A 14,927-nucleotide genomic window follows, 5' to 3' on the forward strand; every position below is an offset into this window, starting at 1 on the left:
ATGACAACCAACGTTGAGCAATCGGTCCAGTCCGGCAGCGGCACCAGAGTTCCTCAGCTGAGGGACCCAAAGGTTTTCAGCAGTGCCATGAGACCAGTGTAGAAGATTGGTTTACTAAGTACGAAATGGTGAGCGCGCACAACAAGTGGGATGACGCCGAGAAGTTGACTCATGTCGTATTTTATCTCACTGACGTTGCCGAAATGTGGTATCACAACCACAAAAGCGACATAACGACATGGTCAGTATTCAAGACGTCTTTCGCTAAAGTGTTTGGCTGACCCGCTGTACGCAAATTTTGCGCCGAACAACGCTTACGCACTCGAGCACAGATGACATCCGAAACGTTCACGAGTTACCTTGAAGACATCATCGATCTTTGTAACAGTGTCAATGCTACCATGCACGAGTCTGACAAGATTCAGCACATCCTCAAAGAGATCGACGATGGCGCATTTCAGATGCTCCTGGCCAGGAATCCTCGCACCGTTTCCGAAGTCATCACCTTATGTCAAAGCTATGACGAGTTGAGGAAGCAGCGTGCCCTGACTCGGCCATTCTTGTTGCACGCCGACTCGCTATCGAGTCTTGTTACCGTTCCCGAGCACTCGTCGACACTTCAGGAGATCAAGGACTTCATGCGCAAAGAAGTTGCTCGTCAACTTTTCTTCACACAGGAACCGACCTCTCATCTGACGCCAACGCTCCACACTGTTATTGCCGAAGAGGTCGCTCACCATCAACAGTGCGTGGCCGCGCCTCTTAAGTATGCTCTGGCTATGCAGCCCGTAGCCTCACCTCTTACGTATGCCCAGGTGGTGCGTAGGCCTCCCCAGCAGCCTTGTTCACCCAAGCAGCAATATGCCCACCAATCCGGCCCTCTTCCTACATCTTGGGCCGAGCCGAGAGTCAGCATTTCTTGGAGGACTCCTGACAATCACCCATTTGCTACGCCTGCGGTACTCCAGGGAACGTTGCTCGATATTGTCGTCGTCGGTTTCTAACATCCAGCGACGCTACCCGGCCATTTCAATACGGCACTCAGCCCATGTGCCCATCTGCTACCCACCCCTCACCGCAGTATGCTTACACTGACCTCCCTGACTTTCCGTCGCGCCGCTCACCATCTCCTCGACGGCGATCGCTCTCCCCAATGCATCGTCGACCCGGACCCTCGAACCAGGAAAACTAAACGCCGCAGTTCAAGAGGCAAGAACGGTGCCATCTTCGAAATGCCCAAGTCCTCGCATCTCTTCTGCTAACGTCGTCGGCATATCTGTCGATGGTGTTTCTTCATTTGCCCTTGTAGACACCTGCGCAGCCGTTTCTGTTATAGTTTTTGTTTCTGTTCGACCTGGGAACGGATCACCACGCGCTTTGTTGGCTCGCCACGTTGAAAGATACTTCTGGCCGACTAGCATGCTGGGCACTCCGAATTCAGGAGTACGACATTTGCGTCATCTATCGCAGCGGACGCAAGCAATCTGACGCGGACGCCTTGTCCCGTTCGCCTCTATCTCCAGACTCGGCCTGCGCAACGAACTGCACACACTCAGTCTCATTTCTCGACATTGACTCCACTGCTACTGAACAATGCCGTGACCCATAGATCGCTTCTCTATTTGGCTATCTTTCTGGAGCATCGACCATCCCGATTTCTCCGACGCCAAGCTGCCCATTTCTCCACTCGTGATCGGCTGCTACACCAATGGAACTACACTCCCGCAGGCCGTAAATGGCTCTTGGTCATTCCCTGCAGCTTAAGGTCACAAATATGTGCTGCCTTCCACGACGATCCACAATGTGGCCATGCCGGAGTTTTCAAAACATATGAACGTATTCACCATCGCTACTACTGGCGCGGAATGTACAATTTTGTACGAAAATTTGTTCAGTGCTGCCCTGACTGTCAGCGTCGCAAATCACCACCTTTACGCACATCTGGAGCCTTGCAGCTACTTCCATGCCCTGCAAAACCCTTCGAACGCGTCGGCATTGATCTCTACAGCGCACTTCGGATGACACCGGATGGCAATCGGCGGATCATAGTCACTGTGGACCATTTGACACGCTACGGCGAAACTGCTGCTCTGCCAAGTGCCACAGCACGGGACGTAGCATCTTTCGTCCTATGTCGATTCATCCTTCGACGTGGCGCACCTCGGGAACTCCTTACAGACAGACGTCGAGCCTTCCTCTCAGAAGTCGTCGAAGCTCTGCTTTCCGAATGCCATGTTGTTCACCGAAGGACCACGGCATACCACCCGCAGACTAACGGGCTCACAGAACGATTCAACAGCACCCTCAGTGACGTGCTCGCGATCATCTGATCACGGTAACTGGGACCGCGTTCTTACATCCATAACGCTCGCCTACAACACAGCGACACAGGCTACCACGGGATTCTCACCTTTCTTCCTCCTGTATGGACGCGAACCTTCGCACACCATCGACACTTTCCTTCCATATCACCCTGACGCTTTCGAATGCCCACCTGCATCTGAAGCAGCCCGACAAGCGAAAGAGTGCTGCCAACTCGCACGCACCTTTACGTCCAAAGAGCAACAGCGCCAGAAGGAAAACAACGCCGACTCACTTCGAAGTCCCAACTATTCCCCTGGATCTCTTGTATGGCTGGCTGTTCCTTACCAAACTCCTGGGCTTTCCTCAAAACTCGTCCCAAAGTACAAGGGCCCTTACCGCGTTTTGGAGCAAACTTCCCTGGTGAATTTTCTCATTGAGCCGGTTTCCCCATCTGACGACATGCGCCGGCGTGGACGTGACCCCGTCCACGTGGCCCGTCTCAAGTCATACCACAGCCCTCTGCCTCCAGACTCCTAGGTCGCCAGTATGGCTTTTTTTTCGGCGGGGGCAAATTGTGAAGAAGACGCGTTGCCGGTCAGCACTATCACCAACGCTCGGCAAGCTGGGTGTTGCTCGGCTCGCTCGCCTCGTGCTGCTGGTCGCTGATTTCTTTCTGGACGGTGCTCTGCCCTGACTCGCTGTGTTTTTTCATTGAGTCACCACAGGAACACACCGCCAATAAACCTCTTCTCAGATCGTATAAAATCGATAACATAATCTATTAGATAACTATTAGAAAAATATCCAAATTTATATATAGTGACTATTTGATTCAAGAACCTAGTGAAATAGGATAATATTCAACTTGTTATTTGAAGTTTTCAGACATTTGCCTTATCTAATCGCAACACTTACTGACGTCTCATGGGAAAGGCTGTTTCAAGTGAGGATTGTTTGGAAACATTCTGCTGAAAGAAAAGCTGCAGTTGCACAGAACAAACACACAGATCAAATAACTTGTGCTAAACAATTTACAATGAATCAATAAAAATGTCTCATTTATAGGCAGTAATTATATCTGCAATTTGTTGCTAATAAATTTATTATTTCACCAGGGTAGCTATGTTTATATCTCTTTAGAACAATCTGACATGTTTTATGGTATCACAGCCATCTCCTTCAGTGAACATAATACTCAACATACATATGGGGATATGCTGCCTCCTTGTTTCATTACTGTCCTGGTCACGATCTACCAGATAAATGAAAGCACCTGTTTCTAATTTACAAGTTCCTCAGTTGTCTGGACATACAACTGTGAACAGCGTTGTATGCGGTACCGAAAAAAAGTAACTAAATACGTTAGTCGTTACGCTAACAAAAGGGAACATGTTACCGCCCTACGTTACCCACAAAAAAAGGTAATGCGTTACCTTTACCAAAAAAAAGTAACGCACGTTACTTCTGCCGTTACTCCAGGGTAGTAAATTTGAATCAGTGCGCCCTCGTTGCAGAAACGAGAATAACAATTTAATAAATGTCACATTTATATTTCACATAAAACTTCCAACCAGAACAACGATTTTAGCCAAATTACTGATATAATCAGAAAACTTTGCACAAGTGTGCCAAATTTTAGCGATACTATAGGGGCCAGATGTTTACTGTAGAGCTGCATGTGATGGCTTATAACTCCTTGGCACATCTCAAAGTGACAGTAAACAGAAAAGGGGATTTCATCATCAACGCTCTCCGGGAAGAAGAAATCACTGATCGCTCAACAAATTTGCAGTAATTCTGATGGCGCGCTTTTACTAGCGTACAAAACATATGCGTAGATCTTGTAGGAATAAAGAAATCCTTAACTTGCATAGTCCCTGAAAAAAATATTTGCAGCATAAAACATTTTCCCCCTTTAACCTATATTATTCCCACGAAAATTGCGAGTGTTCATGAGATGGCGTTCAAGGTCAGCCTCACTCGTTCAGGAATTCGACAACCAGAAATGTATAAGCGCAGTTAGAAGTAGATAGAAGCAAATTTTATTTTGAAAACAGAACTGATGAACAGCGCTATAGTATTGCAGGGACAACTTTATGACAACTACAACTTGTAGAATTTAAGCAACAGCTCTATCGCCAAGCTGTCGTCAGACAGCATGCCACGCGTCTTATTGAATTCATCCGCAGCTGCGGTAGACAGGCGCTTAACAGACGCATTAGATGATACTCTGGGAATGTGGCACCTATGAGACGGAGGAGTTTTATGCAAGATTCCTGGGATAATTGGAATAAAAAGTAACGAGTAACGTGGCACCCCACGTTACCTAAAAATGTTAATGTAAGTACGTTACAGATTACATTTATGAAATAGTAACAAGTATGTTACTACATTGCCGAATAAAATAACACGTAACAGGTAAACTTGTAACGCGTTACCACCAACACTGACTTAAAATAGCGTTATATTATATACGTATTAAATAATAGAGAGAGTGAAGAAGAAAAATTAAATGAAAAGGATTGCAGTTAACTAATAAGCTCCAACCTCCAAGGAAAAACAGTAGCAACATTACTGACATAGGCAAGTGCTAGCTTCTCACTAAATCGGCATGTTTATCGCAGCATCCTGCACATGCCATCTTGAAGTGCAGTGATGGGCATGCTGTTTTGGTTGCCCTTCCCTTAATTTGTTTGCACATTCCTTAGTTTGTGCATTTATTTGCTTGTACCAATGAGCACCTCACAAAAAAAAAATGTCTTTAGTGCTTACCCAGGTATAAATCTCATTGTTAATGTTTTTCATTTGTGCTTCAAGTTTATTAGTAATAGAATATCAACTACCTTGCTATCAAGGCGTGCATAGAGGTCATTCTCAAATATTTCCACCCAAATAGTAAATATGAAAATTTCATTATTCAAATATACCTACAAACAAGTGTATCCCAGATCTGACATCATGCAAATGGTACTTGCCCCACCCCATCAATTGTCTTTGAGGTCAATCACCACTTCAACTTACCTGTGTTCGTATATCCATTCCACTGACTGGCCTCATCAACATCACCACCACTGGACCCTGACAATTCAGCAAGACTATACCCGAATTCTGTCAGCGGCTGTTTCTCCTCCGCACATGTGCTGCCTTCATCGTGATTTGAAGAAACAACCTTTGGCTTCATCGGGGACTCATCGTAATCTGAAGAAAGCAAAGCAACACAACGTACACAATGAAATTTGTAATGGAGGACAAAAAGACCCCCTCACTTTTCTTGCAACAGAGATCCATTTAATTTGCCATCTTTAAAGGGACCCTACAACATTATTGTGTGCATAAATGGCCAGTTCGTCTAAATAGTGGCACACATTTGAAAGTGTACAAAGGAATACACAAGTGGCATATCAAAAAACAAAGATTCTGCCACAATGGGGTTTTAGAAAAGAAACCAATAAGTCAAATGTGTGCACTAAGTATAAATAGAAGTACATAAATACCCAACATGAGGCAAGATAAAGTTAAAAGGGAAGCAATCATGTAAGAGAGGTTAATCAAATACTGTCACGTGGCCATGACAGTGAAGAGGGGTCCAACAAGACACAGAAATACGGAGCTCTTTATTGGGCAAATTGTGCCCGCAAAATGAAAGGTCAAAGTACAAACAATTCACGCTGTACAGTGATAGCGGTGAGAACAGTTGTCGGCCAACCGATCATCTTATCAGCGGTAAGGCGCGTCGGCATTTATACATGTGTCATCGAAGATTCCAGCCTTATCGTTGGTGAAAGAAATACTGAAGTCAATTTTGTTAGATTTGTTACGACACTGTTACAAACTGCTAGTTAGATGAATAGAACTTTCTATAGGAATTACAGGGTCAACAGCACACACCTTTATTATGGTGGATAAGTTACAATGCCACAGTAGCCTCAGAGGGAAAGTGCTCCCAGATTTCAGTTCTGCAATTACTTGAACATGTCACAAACGATTTCAAATTGTTTGACAATTTGGGACTATTTAGTCACGTGACCATACAGGCATTTATGAAAAAACTGAGGATACTGTTTTAATGTCCTTGATTTTATTACCTTAATTTTGCTTGCATAACAGCAAGAATCACTCACAGCAATGTTTTCTACAAAGATATGTATAATACTAGTACAGCTGAACGAAACACTGTTGAATATTTTATTTCTTTTTCTTCTGATTCTTTGCTCAGATTGTGCGATGTGATAGGAGCAAGCTACTCTTTTTTTTTTATATAGCAAGCAATAGTCTTATAAGGTAGTGAGGATAGAAGAAGCCCCGTATAACTTGCATAGTAAAACCATACAAGGATATGGTGGATATCACAATGTCATTACAATGCTGGTGAAAGCTAAGTTGACAGCCCATATGCAAACCAAAATCTTGAGTACTTGTCGCTCACACAGCACAGTCACAGCGAAAGCTTGGCGGCCTTTCTAGAGCCCATTGTAAACGCTCTTGGGGCAAATAATACAAGTACACTTGCAGTACACTATGCCATTACTCATCATTCTGCAGAAAAGCGAGGTACCCACTAGCCGTCTGTAAGACATTATGTACACCTTGTAGATGCTGTGGCTGATGACGAATTATGACTGAGCCCTTTGTAATGGGTTGGAAGCATTAAAGGACCCACTCATTATGCAATTCGCATTGTGTGATGCCTTGTTGTTATTTTACTCTTCTACCACGCTACATAACACATGTTAACGTGATTCCTTGCCCGACATGACGTCTGTATAGGGTCTTTTTGCAAAGAGTTTCAAGCACCAGCATGGCTCTGTGGTAGAATACTCGACTGTCACACAGAAGGTCCGGTTTCAAATCCTATCCGATTCTGGATATTTTCTTCGCATTTCATTTTTTCTCATTTCGTGTGATAGCGGCGGCGGACAACTATGCCACCAAAGTTGGCTGTTGTTGTGATCTCATTACAGCTTTCGCTGTAAAGAGATTTGTGCATTGGTGGTGTTGAAACTGCTGACTTCTGAACAAACGTCAAGATGAAAAACATTAGGAAGAGCTCAGAAGCACTATTTTTCGCAACTTGTTTGGGCAGTAACTAGCGTATGTAATAAGGTGCTGTACAAAGGATTGGGGGCCAGAAACCACATTTTCTTAACTTTTGACTGGTTGCCCGTACGAGTGCCCAGATATTGGCTCTTGGTTTTGGCTCAAGGTGACTTGAAGGTTGCCAACAACAGGAGCTCAAAGCATTTCATGCTTATAAGAATGTTGCCACGATAAAAAGTGTAAGGGTGACCGAACGAGGACGTAGACAGAAACAGAGACACAGACAAAGCACAACTTTTGACCTACAGATTTTATTTTTGCATGATCTTATAAATATTTAGTGAATAAGCAGAAACAATAGAAAGTAAAATGAACACTCAGTGGTGCATATCAATCAACCATACACTTGTCTAAGGCATAACCAAAATGAACACTGCAATAGTTACTGCGATAACGCAAGGATAATAGTATCCATTTTGAGACAGTGGCATTGAAGGTTTGCTTACACACCTTTCTATAATTTTGAAATTTAATAGGCCACCACGATTTCTTTTGTCATATTACTATGGACCTTATACAAAAGAGAAGGATGTATTTTAAAATATGGGGATGCAGTGACAATCACGGCAATGAATTCTCAAATGATCCACAATTACTAATTACTTCAATGACGTTATAATGGTGCTCCTTTAATCTCTCTCAGGCCAATGCATCTGCCAGTTTGACCAACATTCATTCGTTGGCATGAAAGAATGAAATTTAGATTTGATTGGAACAAACTTTATTTGTGCCTGCAGTTAGGTGCTCACGCGCCCTGACAAAAGCCTATGCCATCTTCGACGTTGCCGTTACCCAGCGCGGGTCTCCGCTCACCATTGTCGGACCTGCTGGACGGCCCAGAGCTGTTGGTTCTGGTCGTAAATCTTCGCGGCTGCCTCAAGCTGCGCCGGGATCGTTCTTCACCTTTCTTACTTCGGGTGTTTGATGCAGTCCCACAAGATGTACCTGCGATCTGCCGTCTCCCTCCGGCAGACCTTGCACTTGTCGGTCGGGTATGTCTCAGGGTACATGCGATGCATCAGTGCCGGGCCCGGTAGTGATCCGGTCTGGAGCTGTCTCAGTAGTACTGCCTCCACTCGACTCAGCCTCAGGTGCGGGGGTGGGAGAGTCCTGAAAGCCAGGCGGTAGGCCATCGTGATGCGGTCCTTGGCTCCAAACCACATCGGACGGTCTGTCACTGGGGCACGGTTGGTTAGCACTAGCACCGCTGTGTGTGCTGTCTCATTGTGGTTGTCATTGCGTTCCGACGCGTCGCCCGCGTGCACCAGGAACCACTTGATTCTCACTTTTCTGTCTTGCAGTTTGGCTGCTCGCAATAACCACTCGGCCTCCCTGCAAATTTCGCCTTTGGTGAAGTTTTGCCCCCACCTGTCTCAAGTCACTCAGCACCGTGTGGCAGTCTGCGTCGGTGATGGCCAGGGCGATGGCCACCTCCTCCGATTGTTCCACTCCGGCACTTCCCATGGCTGCTGCCGTCCTCGTGGCGCCAATCAATGCCTCAATGACGACAGCTGCGAAGATGTTCCGTTGGTATTCTGCCACGTCCACACACCATGCGTGCGTGTTGTTGGCGCGCAGATTGATGAGAGCCTTGGCCCTCGCAGCTCTTCTTCCCTTGTTGTATTCGGGATCCATGTTCTTGGGTATGGGGTCAATTCTGGTCTGGCGTTGGACCTCTTCGGGGATGGGGAGCTTCGTCTCCGCCTCGTTAGAGCGTCCTATTCCGAGGTCGTCCAGCATCTTCCTCCTGGCTTTCGTCATGAACAGCCACTCCAGTTGAGCAGTCCGTCGCGTTTTGGCTATTTCTTCGAGCGTGTCGTGTATCCCGAGCTATAAAAAGCGGGTCGTGCTCGTGGACTCGAACAGGCCCAGCGCCGTCTTGTACGCTCTTCTGATGATGGTGTTCATCATGTTGCCGGATTTGGTTACGACTCGGATCTTTTCGTATTCGCGTTGTCTGGTCTTGCCTCTGCCGTTGTTGATGGGAGTAGTATTAGGAAACAAATGCCAGTAGATGGGAGTATGTATTAGGAGCTCCGATTTGCTCGGCAAACATCTCAGTCCAGTGCCTTTCAGCTGGTCTTCTCTAGCGTTGATGGCAGCTTGCAGCGCGCCTTTGATGTGGGTGTCGCTGCCACTGGTCACCAACAGCATTCTTTGACATGACAACTAAAGGATCATCAAAATAAAGTCACTAAAGTAATCTCAGGTCATTTGGGCATTCATTGCCGAGACTGCGGCTGCATCCCAATTTTTGAAGATACAGTTAATGCCCGATTTTTGGACTCCCACCGCGAAATCATCCAAAAAATCGGACAGTTTGAGAAAACAAATGCCACCTTTTTTACTTCGCTCAGTTGGCCAAATCGCCACATTCATGTCCGAAACCAGGACGACGTAAGGCCCTATGGAGACAGGGCCGGGGATTGGTCGCAACTATATTTTAACCCTTAGTATATTTAAAGCAGGTACGCATTAATGAGTTTAAACCGAGAGGAGCCAGCAGGTGTGCATGTGTATATTAAGAAACGTACAGTATGTCCTATAACAGTGGCTCCTCTGAATCTTGGTATGCTTCACTGCACATCTCCTTTGCATTGCGGCGAAACTGACTTATGGGATCCGTTACGACCGCAAGCTGATCGGCTCATGAGCGCACCAGTACAAACCTGCAAGATAATCAACGTGGCAGCAATGATGGCTTCCATTAATGTGGTTTCAGACCTGCAATCGGAGCAGAATGCCCAAAAAAATTGGACACTGAAGAGTTTCAACGTCCGAAACTCAATTTAACGAAGTGATGACTACGCTCGAATTATTTTGTTAAATCGGGAAGATCATAATATCGATAAAGGCATTTTTAGGTCCTCAGAAATCTAAAATTGAAATGTAGCGGCACCCAAAGGCTATTACGGCATTGTATTTGCCGCTAACCAACGCCTGCATGTGTGAAAAGTCTGCAAGAGTGGCTTGGACGTGGAGCCTCTCATGTCCAGGCGATGCAGACCAGGTAGACAGTCGCATATCTAGCTATGATAGGCTGCCAATATTCAAAGATGGGGAGAACAAATGTAGTGATATGCATATTAAGAAAGTTGCAAGCAGACAATCAGTGCCGTCCTTTGCATAAACCATGAAGTGACGAAAACAACCACTATAGTGTTCCTGTACGTGGGAGCATTTACAGGGACACTAAAGCACCGCCACTCCAACTAAAGCACCGCCACTACCAACTGTTGAGTCCGTCGTTTCGTGCATGTGTGCGGCTTGCAGCCTTGTCAAAATAAAACTACGGTCGTGACTAGGGTGGCTACACGTTTCAATTTGACAGTGTTAGAGTGCACGCTTGAAGAAAAACCCGTCTGCATGAAAATGAGAAAGAAATCGCCACATTTTTACTCATTTCAGGAAAAACTTCATTAAACTGGGTTAGGAGCCAAGGTAGTTTTGTTAATTTGTGTTGATGACAACACTGGACCCGATGGGCAGCTGCGAGGAATGAAAATTTCTCAGTTAGAACGAGAACTTCATAGAATCGGGTTTCGTTAGAAGGAGTTTTAACTGCATCAGGCATGTCTGCCAATTCGGTCATTGACTGTACTTTTATTTTGTATAATGACCACAGTAGGATGACAAGAGAAATTGTGGAGGCTTAAGAAATTGCAAAACTTGAGGAAAGGTGTGTATGCAAACCTTCAGTGTCGCTATACCAAAGAGAGATACAATTCCTCACAGTATCATGGTAACTATTGCAGTGCTCGTTTTGGTCTTGCCTTAGACACCTGTACGGTTCATCGATATGCACCACTAAGTGTTCATTTTTGTTTCTAGTGTTTCCGCTCACTGCTTGATACATACAGGATCATGCAAAAATAAGATCTATAGCTGAAAGTAATGCTGTATCTGTGTCTCGGTTTCTTTTTATGTCCTTGTTCAATCCTGCTTACACATTTTATCATGGAATCTAACCAACTAGTCTGATAACATGTTTTAGCTAAGAATGTTGCATTGAATGGAAAACTTCAAACAGCAGCAATATATTCACGCAAAGGGCCACCAGTGGTGGCAGAACTTGGATTTGCAAATATGATATTGAGCTAAAGCAGCACATCAAGAAGTGGAAAGAAAGATGAGCCAAGCTCAAGAAAAGCTTTAAATAACAAAGCATGAATCAAAGGAATGTTGCTGATGCTTTTGAGACTGTCATGGCTTTGTGCAGCACAAGTTTACACCTGAAAGTTAAACTGCCTATGCAGCTTTTTATGGGACGGTCCTGAAGTGACTGAAGGATTATGTGCACTGCATGCAACTAAATTTGTTAAAAGAGAGGCACATGATACTGCACGACGATAACTTCCCTTCCACATTCTGCATCGATAGTGCACGAGTTTTTGGCATGCATTTCTATAATTGTGCCAGAAACCCTGAAGGCGGATTGCCCCAAGTGAAACATTTTTGTTCATTAGATGCAAACTTGTGCTTTGGAGGTGGCATTTCATTCATAGTTACGATTCAAAAGTAAAACACATTGCTCTTGAATCACCTGGCATTAGAGAATTTCTAAGGGTGCCTCCAGGAACAGGAGAAGAGGTTGAACCAACATACTGGTGTCTAATGGTGATTATTTTGAAGGTGACCACATGATGTATTTCTGAAATACTATTAAAATAAAACTCACAGGGTCCCTTATGCACTTCCAGTGTGGCTACTTAGTTATCATCATCATTATCTGATCTTGCGAGGTCTTGTGAGTAGCTGTACACTTTGTGTATACTGAGGCCGATTATGATGATGATCAATTGTACCCGGGCCCTTTGTAATGGGTTGGCAGCTTTCAACCAGCCACTCATTACACACTTCACATGGTGTGATGCCTGGTGCAATTCTACATTTCTGCAATGCAATATTGCATCTGTGAATGTGACTCCTTGTCTGACATGACTGTATCGGATCTTTTTCTAAAGCAGTTTCAAGCAATGGCATGGCTCTGTGGTAGAATACCTGACTGCCATGCAAAAACCAGGGTTAGATTCTGGCTCAAACCTTGATTTTTAAGTAATTTTCATTAAACTCATTAAGGTCATGTGGGTTTTGTACCGCACACTGCGTTTCTCAAGGTCAGCGTCTAATGAGGGACTTAAGGCATTCACTTTAATCAACTTTTATTAAATACATACACATTCATAACTTTATAATGTGTGGCTGGAAGAACATAATGGGTCAACAAAGGAATAAAGCACATAGAAACCAGCTTAGCGGAAAAAATAAGGCTCACTGGTGTGCTAATATTCCAAGAACAAGAAGAGCACAGAGATATCAAGTGAACTCACTTTCAGAGTCAGAACGGCTAGCCTCCTCAGCCACTTTGAGAAAGACTTCTTCAAGAGTTGTGTTCTTGATGCCATAGCTGGACACGCCCAGGTCAGCCAAGCTGGTCTCCAATGCGGAGAAGAGTTTTTCGAAGCTTCCCTTCCGCAATTCAAATAATGGCAAGATATAATGCAGCTCATGCTGCGTTTCAGACACAAGCGCAGCTGTTTCAACATGTTGGCGAATGAACAGCGTAACAGCCTTCTCACAGCACTCTGAAATGCAAGTTTACATAACTCTCAGTTACACATGAGAAAGAAAATGATGTCCAGAACAAGATAAAAAAAAGAAAAAAGAAATGGTGACATACCTGAACAGCATTACAAAAAACTGATGTCAGTATATTTCATTTTGGCAAAGAGAAAAAAGTATTCTGCAGTGGATGTGAAGCATTTAGTATGAGCTATTGAGGATGGCAAATACCTCGTGCATGAAGAGTGGTAACAAATCCTTTTCAAGACAATAAGCTATCAACAAATAAAACAAATTGAGTGAGGTGGTGTCCTTGTGCAATACAGAGCTTATGGAAATCAGAGCCAATGCTAATTCCACACTTCTAGATCTACAGCTACAACTGCTAAAAGTAAATCCTCTTACATTTGGTTCCTACTCTACATATAGCACAAGCACTTAGGCAATTAAAAATTACTCTAGATGAACTGGGATCATCCAAAATGTGAAATGGCTTAAAAGCTTTGATTAACTCTGAATGGTCATGTTAAACAAACAACTATGAACTTTAGTGTAATACTTTTATAAACCTACCAGAAGGTAGTCCTGAAAAAAAAAAATAAAGAAGGTAACGGGTACAACTGTAAGCAAAAACCTACTCAAGAGAGTGTACAAAAAGAAACGTGAAACAACATGCTGCTACACACTGTAGAAACAAATACAAGGATGCATGTCCCTAACAGTATTCTCAGCTCCTTACAGCATGCAAGTTTTAATACAGTTAAACCTTTTTATAATAAAGTTCAATGTAATGAAATTCTCAATATAACAAAGTATTTAACTTTTTGTAACTTTATGTTATTAGAAAACCATGTATTTGTAACCTCAACATAACAAAGCGTATTTATATTTCAGCATGTAATGAACTTTCACTGCAACTACAAAGGAAGAATGAGGCAATCAATTAAAACTACTTCTCGTGCCAGTAGTCAAAACACACGGTATTTGTGAACAAATTTATAAAATACACACTCAGGCATTCAGGCACTCCACCACTTTACATTCGGTGCCTCTCAGCTGTGACGTAACATTTCTTGATGAAGTGTATACAACAAAAGATTTTCAAGCTATGCATCACAAGTAGCCAACAGGTGTCTGCATTGCACTGTCCGCCACATCATCAAACTTGTCTCACATGGCACTTTTGGCATTGGATTTTTGCACCAGTTTATAGTAGCCCTCTTCCAGCCCAGTTCTCGAGTCTTAAAAGATGCCTGTTTCCATAACCGATACAAGACACAGGTACTGCCAGCTGCTAAATTTTCGTGCTATAAAACATGCATGTCTATGGTATTGTACAGGTGCTGGTAAGTGATATGATATACAGACACTGCGTGGGGCGCAGGCTTGCTGCTCACTTGATATTTGCATGTCACCTGACATTTGGTTGTGAACAGCAGTCCTCACCCCACAGCATATCATGTCGCATATCTGCTATACCACGTCGCTTGCTGGTGCCTCATGGTACATTGACAAGCAGATACCGATGATATCGACATACTACTTGCTTCACTAGCTGGGGCTTCCATTTCTATTTTGGAACTTGCCAAACCACACTGCACAGCTTTTAACAGGTACCAGGCAAGTGGCAAACAGCTACCTAAAAGTCACCCAACAGCACTATAATAGGCCACATGTGGAGGCAGATACTGCAAGCTGACTTCCTCTTCCTGCTCACTGCACCTAAACGGATGTGGCTCCAGTATAGAGCAAGAATATTTCGGATGTGCAACTCCTGTCAACATTAACAACCAGATAACGCCACAAAAATAGCATGCACCAACAAAGCCGCGTGTAGTGGTGGCACCCTGCAATGAGTAATGGCAAAAGAAATAGGAAATGTGAATGGCCTAGCCATGTTGTGACACCTGGCCGAAAGGGAGCAACACACGCGAATGGTGGCCTTGGCAACTGAAACGGCGGCA

General features: G+C 44.2%; 1 protein-coding gene and 1 long non-coding RNA gene across 3 annotated transcripts in view; one reads left to right on the plus strand and one right to left on the minus strand.

Moving 5' to 3' along the window:
• The window catches only part of LOC119402036 (ATP-binding cassette sub-family A member 2), a 184,378-nt gene that overhangs the window by 75,452 nt on the left and 93,999 nt on the right, over positions 1-14,927 (minus strand). For both annotated transcript variants that reach the window (XM_049417659.1, XM_037669109.2), the window contains 2 exons: positions 12,732-12,986; positions 5,326-5,502 (listed from right to left, as the gene is read on the minus strand). In XM_049417659.1, the coding sequence (XP_049273616.1) occupies positions 5,326-5,502; positions 12,732-12,986 (432 nt within the window). The remainder of the gene's footprint in view (positions 1-5,325; positions 5,503-12,731; positions 12,987-14,927) is intronic.
• The window catches only part of LOC119402044 (uncharacterized), a 32,449-nt gene continuing 31,379 nt past the window's right edge, over positions 13,858-14,927 (plus strand). The window contains exon 1 of the long non-coding RNA XR_007416824.1: positions 13,858-13,943. This is a non-coding gene — a long non-coding RNA (uncharacterized LOC119402044). The remainder of the gene's footprint in view (positions 13,944-14,927) is intronic.

The sequence above is a fragment of the Rhipicephalus sanguineus genome, chromosome 1 (assembly GCF_013339695.2).
Source record: "Rhipicephalus sanguineus isolate Rsan-2018 chromosome 1, BIME_Rsan_1.4, whole genome shotgun sequence".
Classification (NCBI taxonomy): Eukaryota; Metazoa; Arthropoda; class Arachnida; order Ixodida; family Ixodidae; genus Rhipicephalus; species Rhipicephalus sanguineus.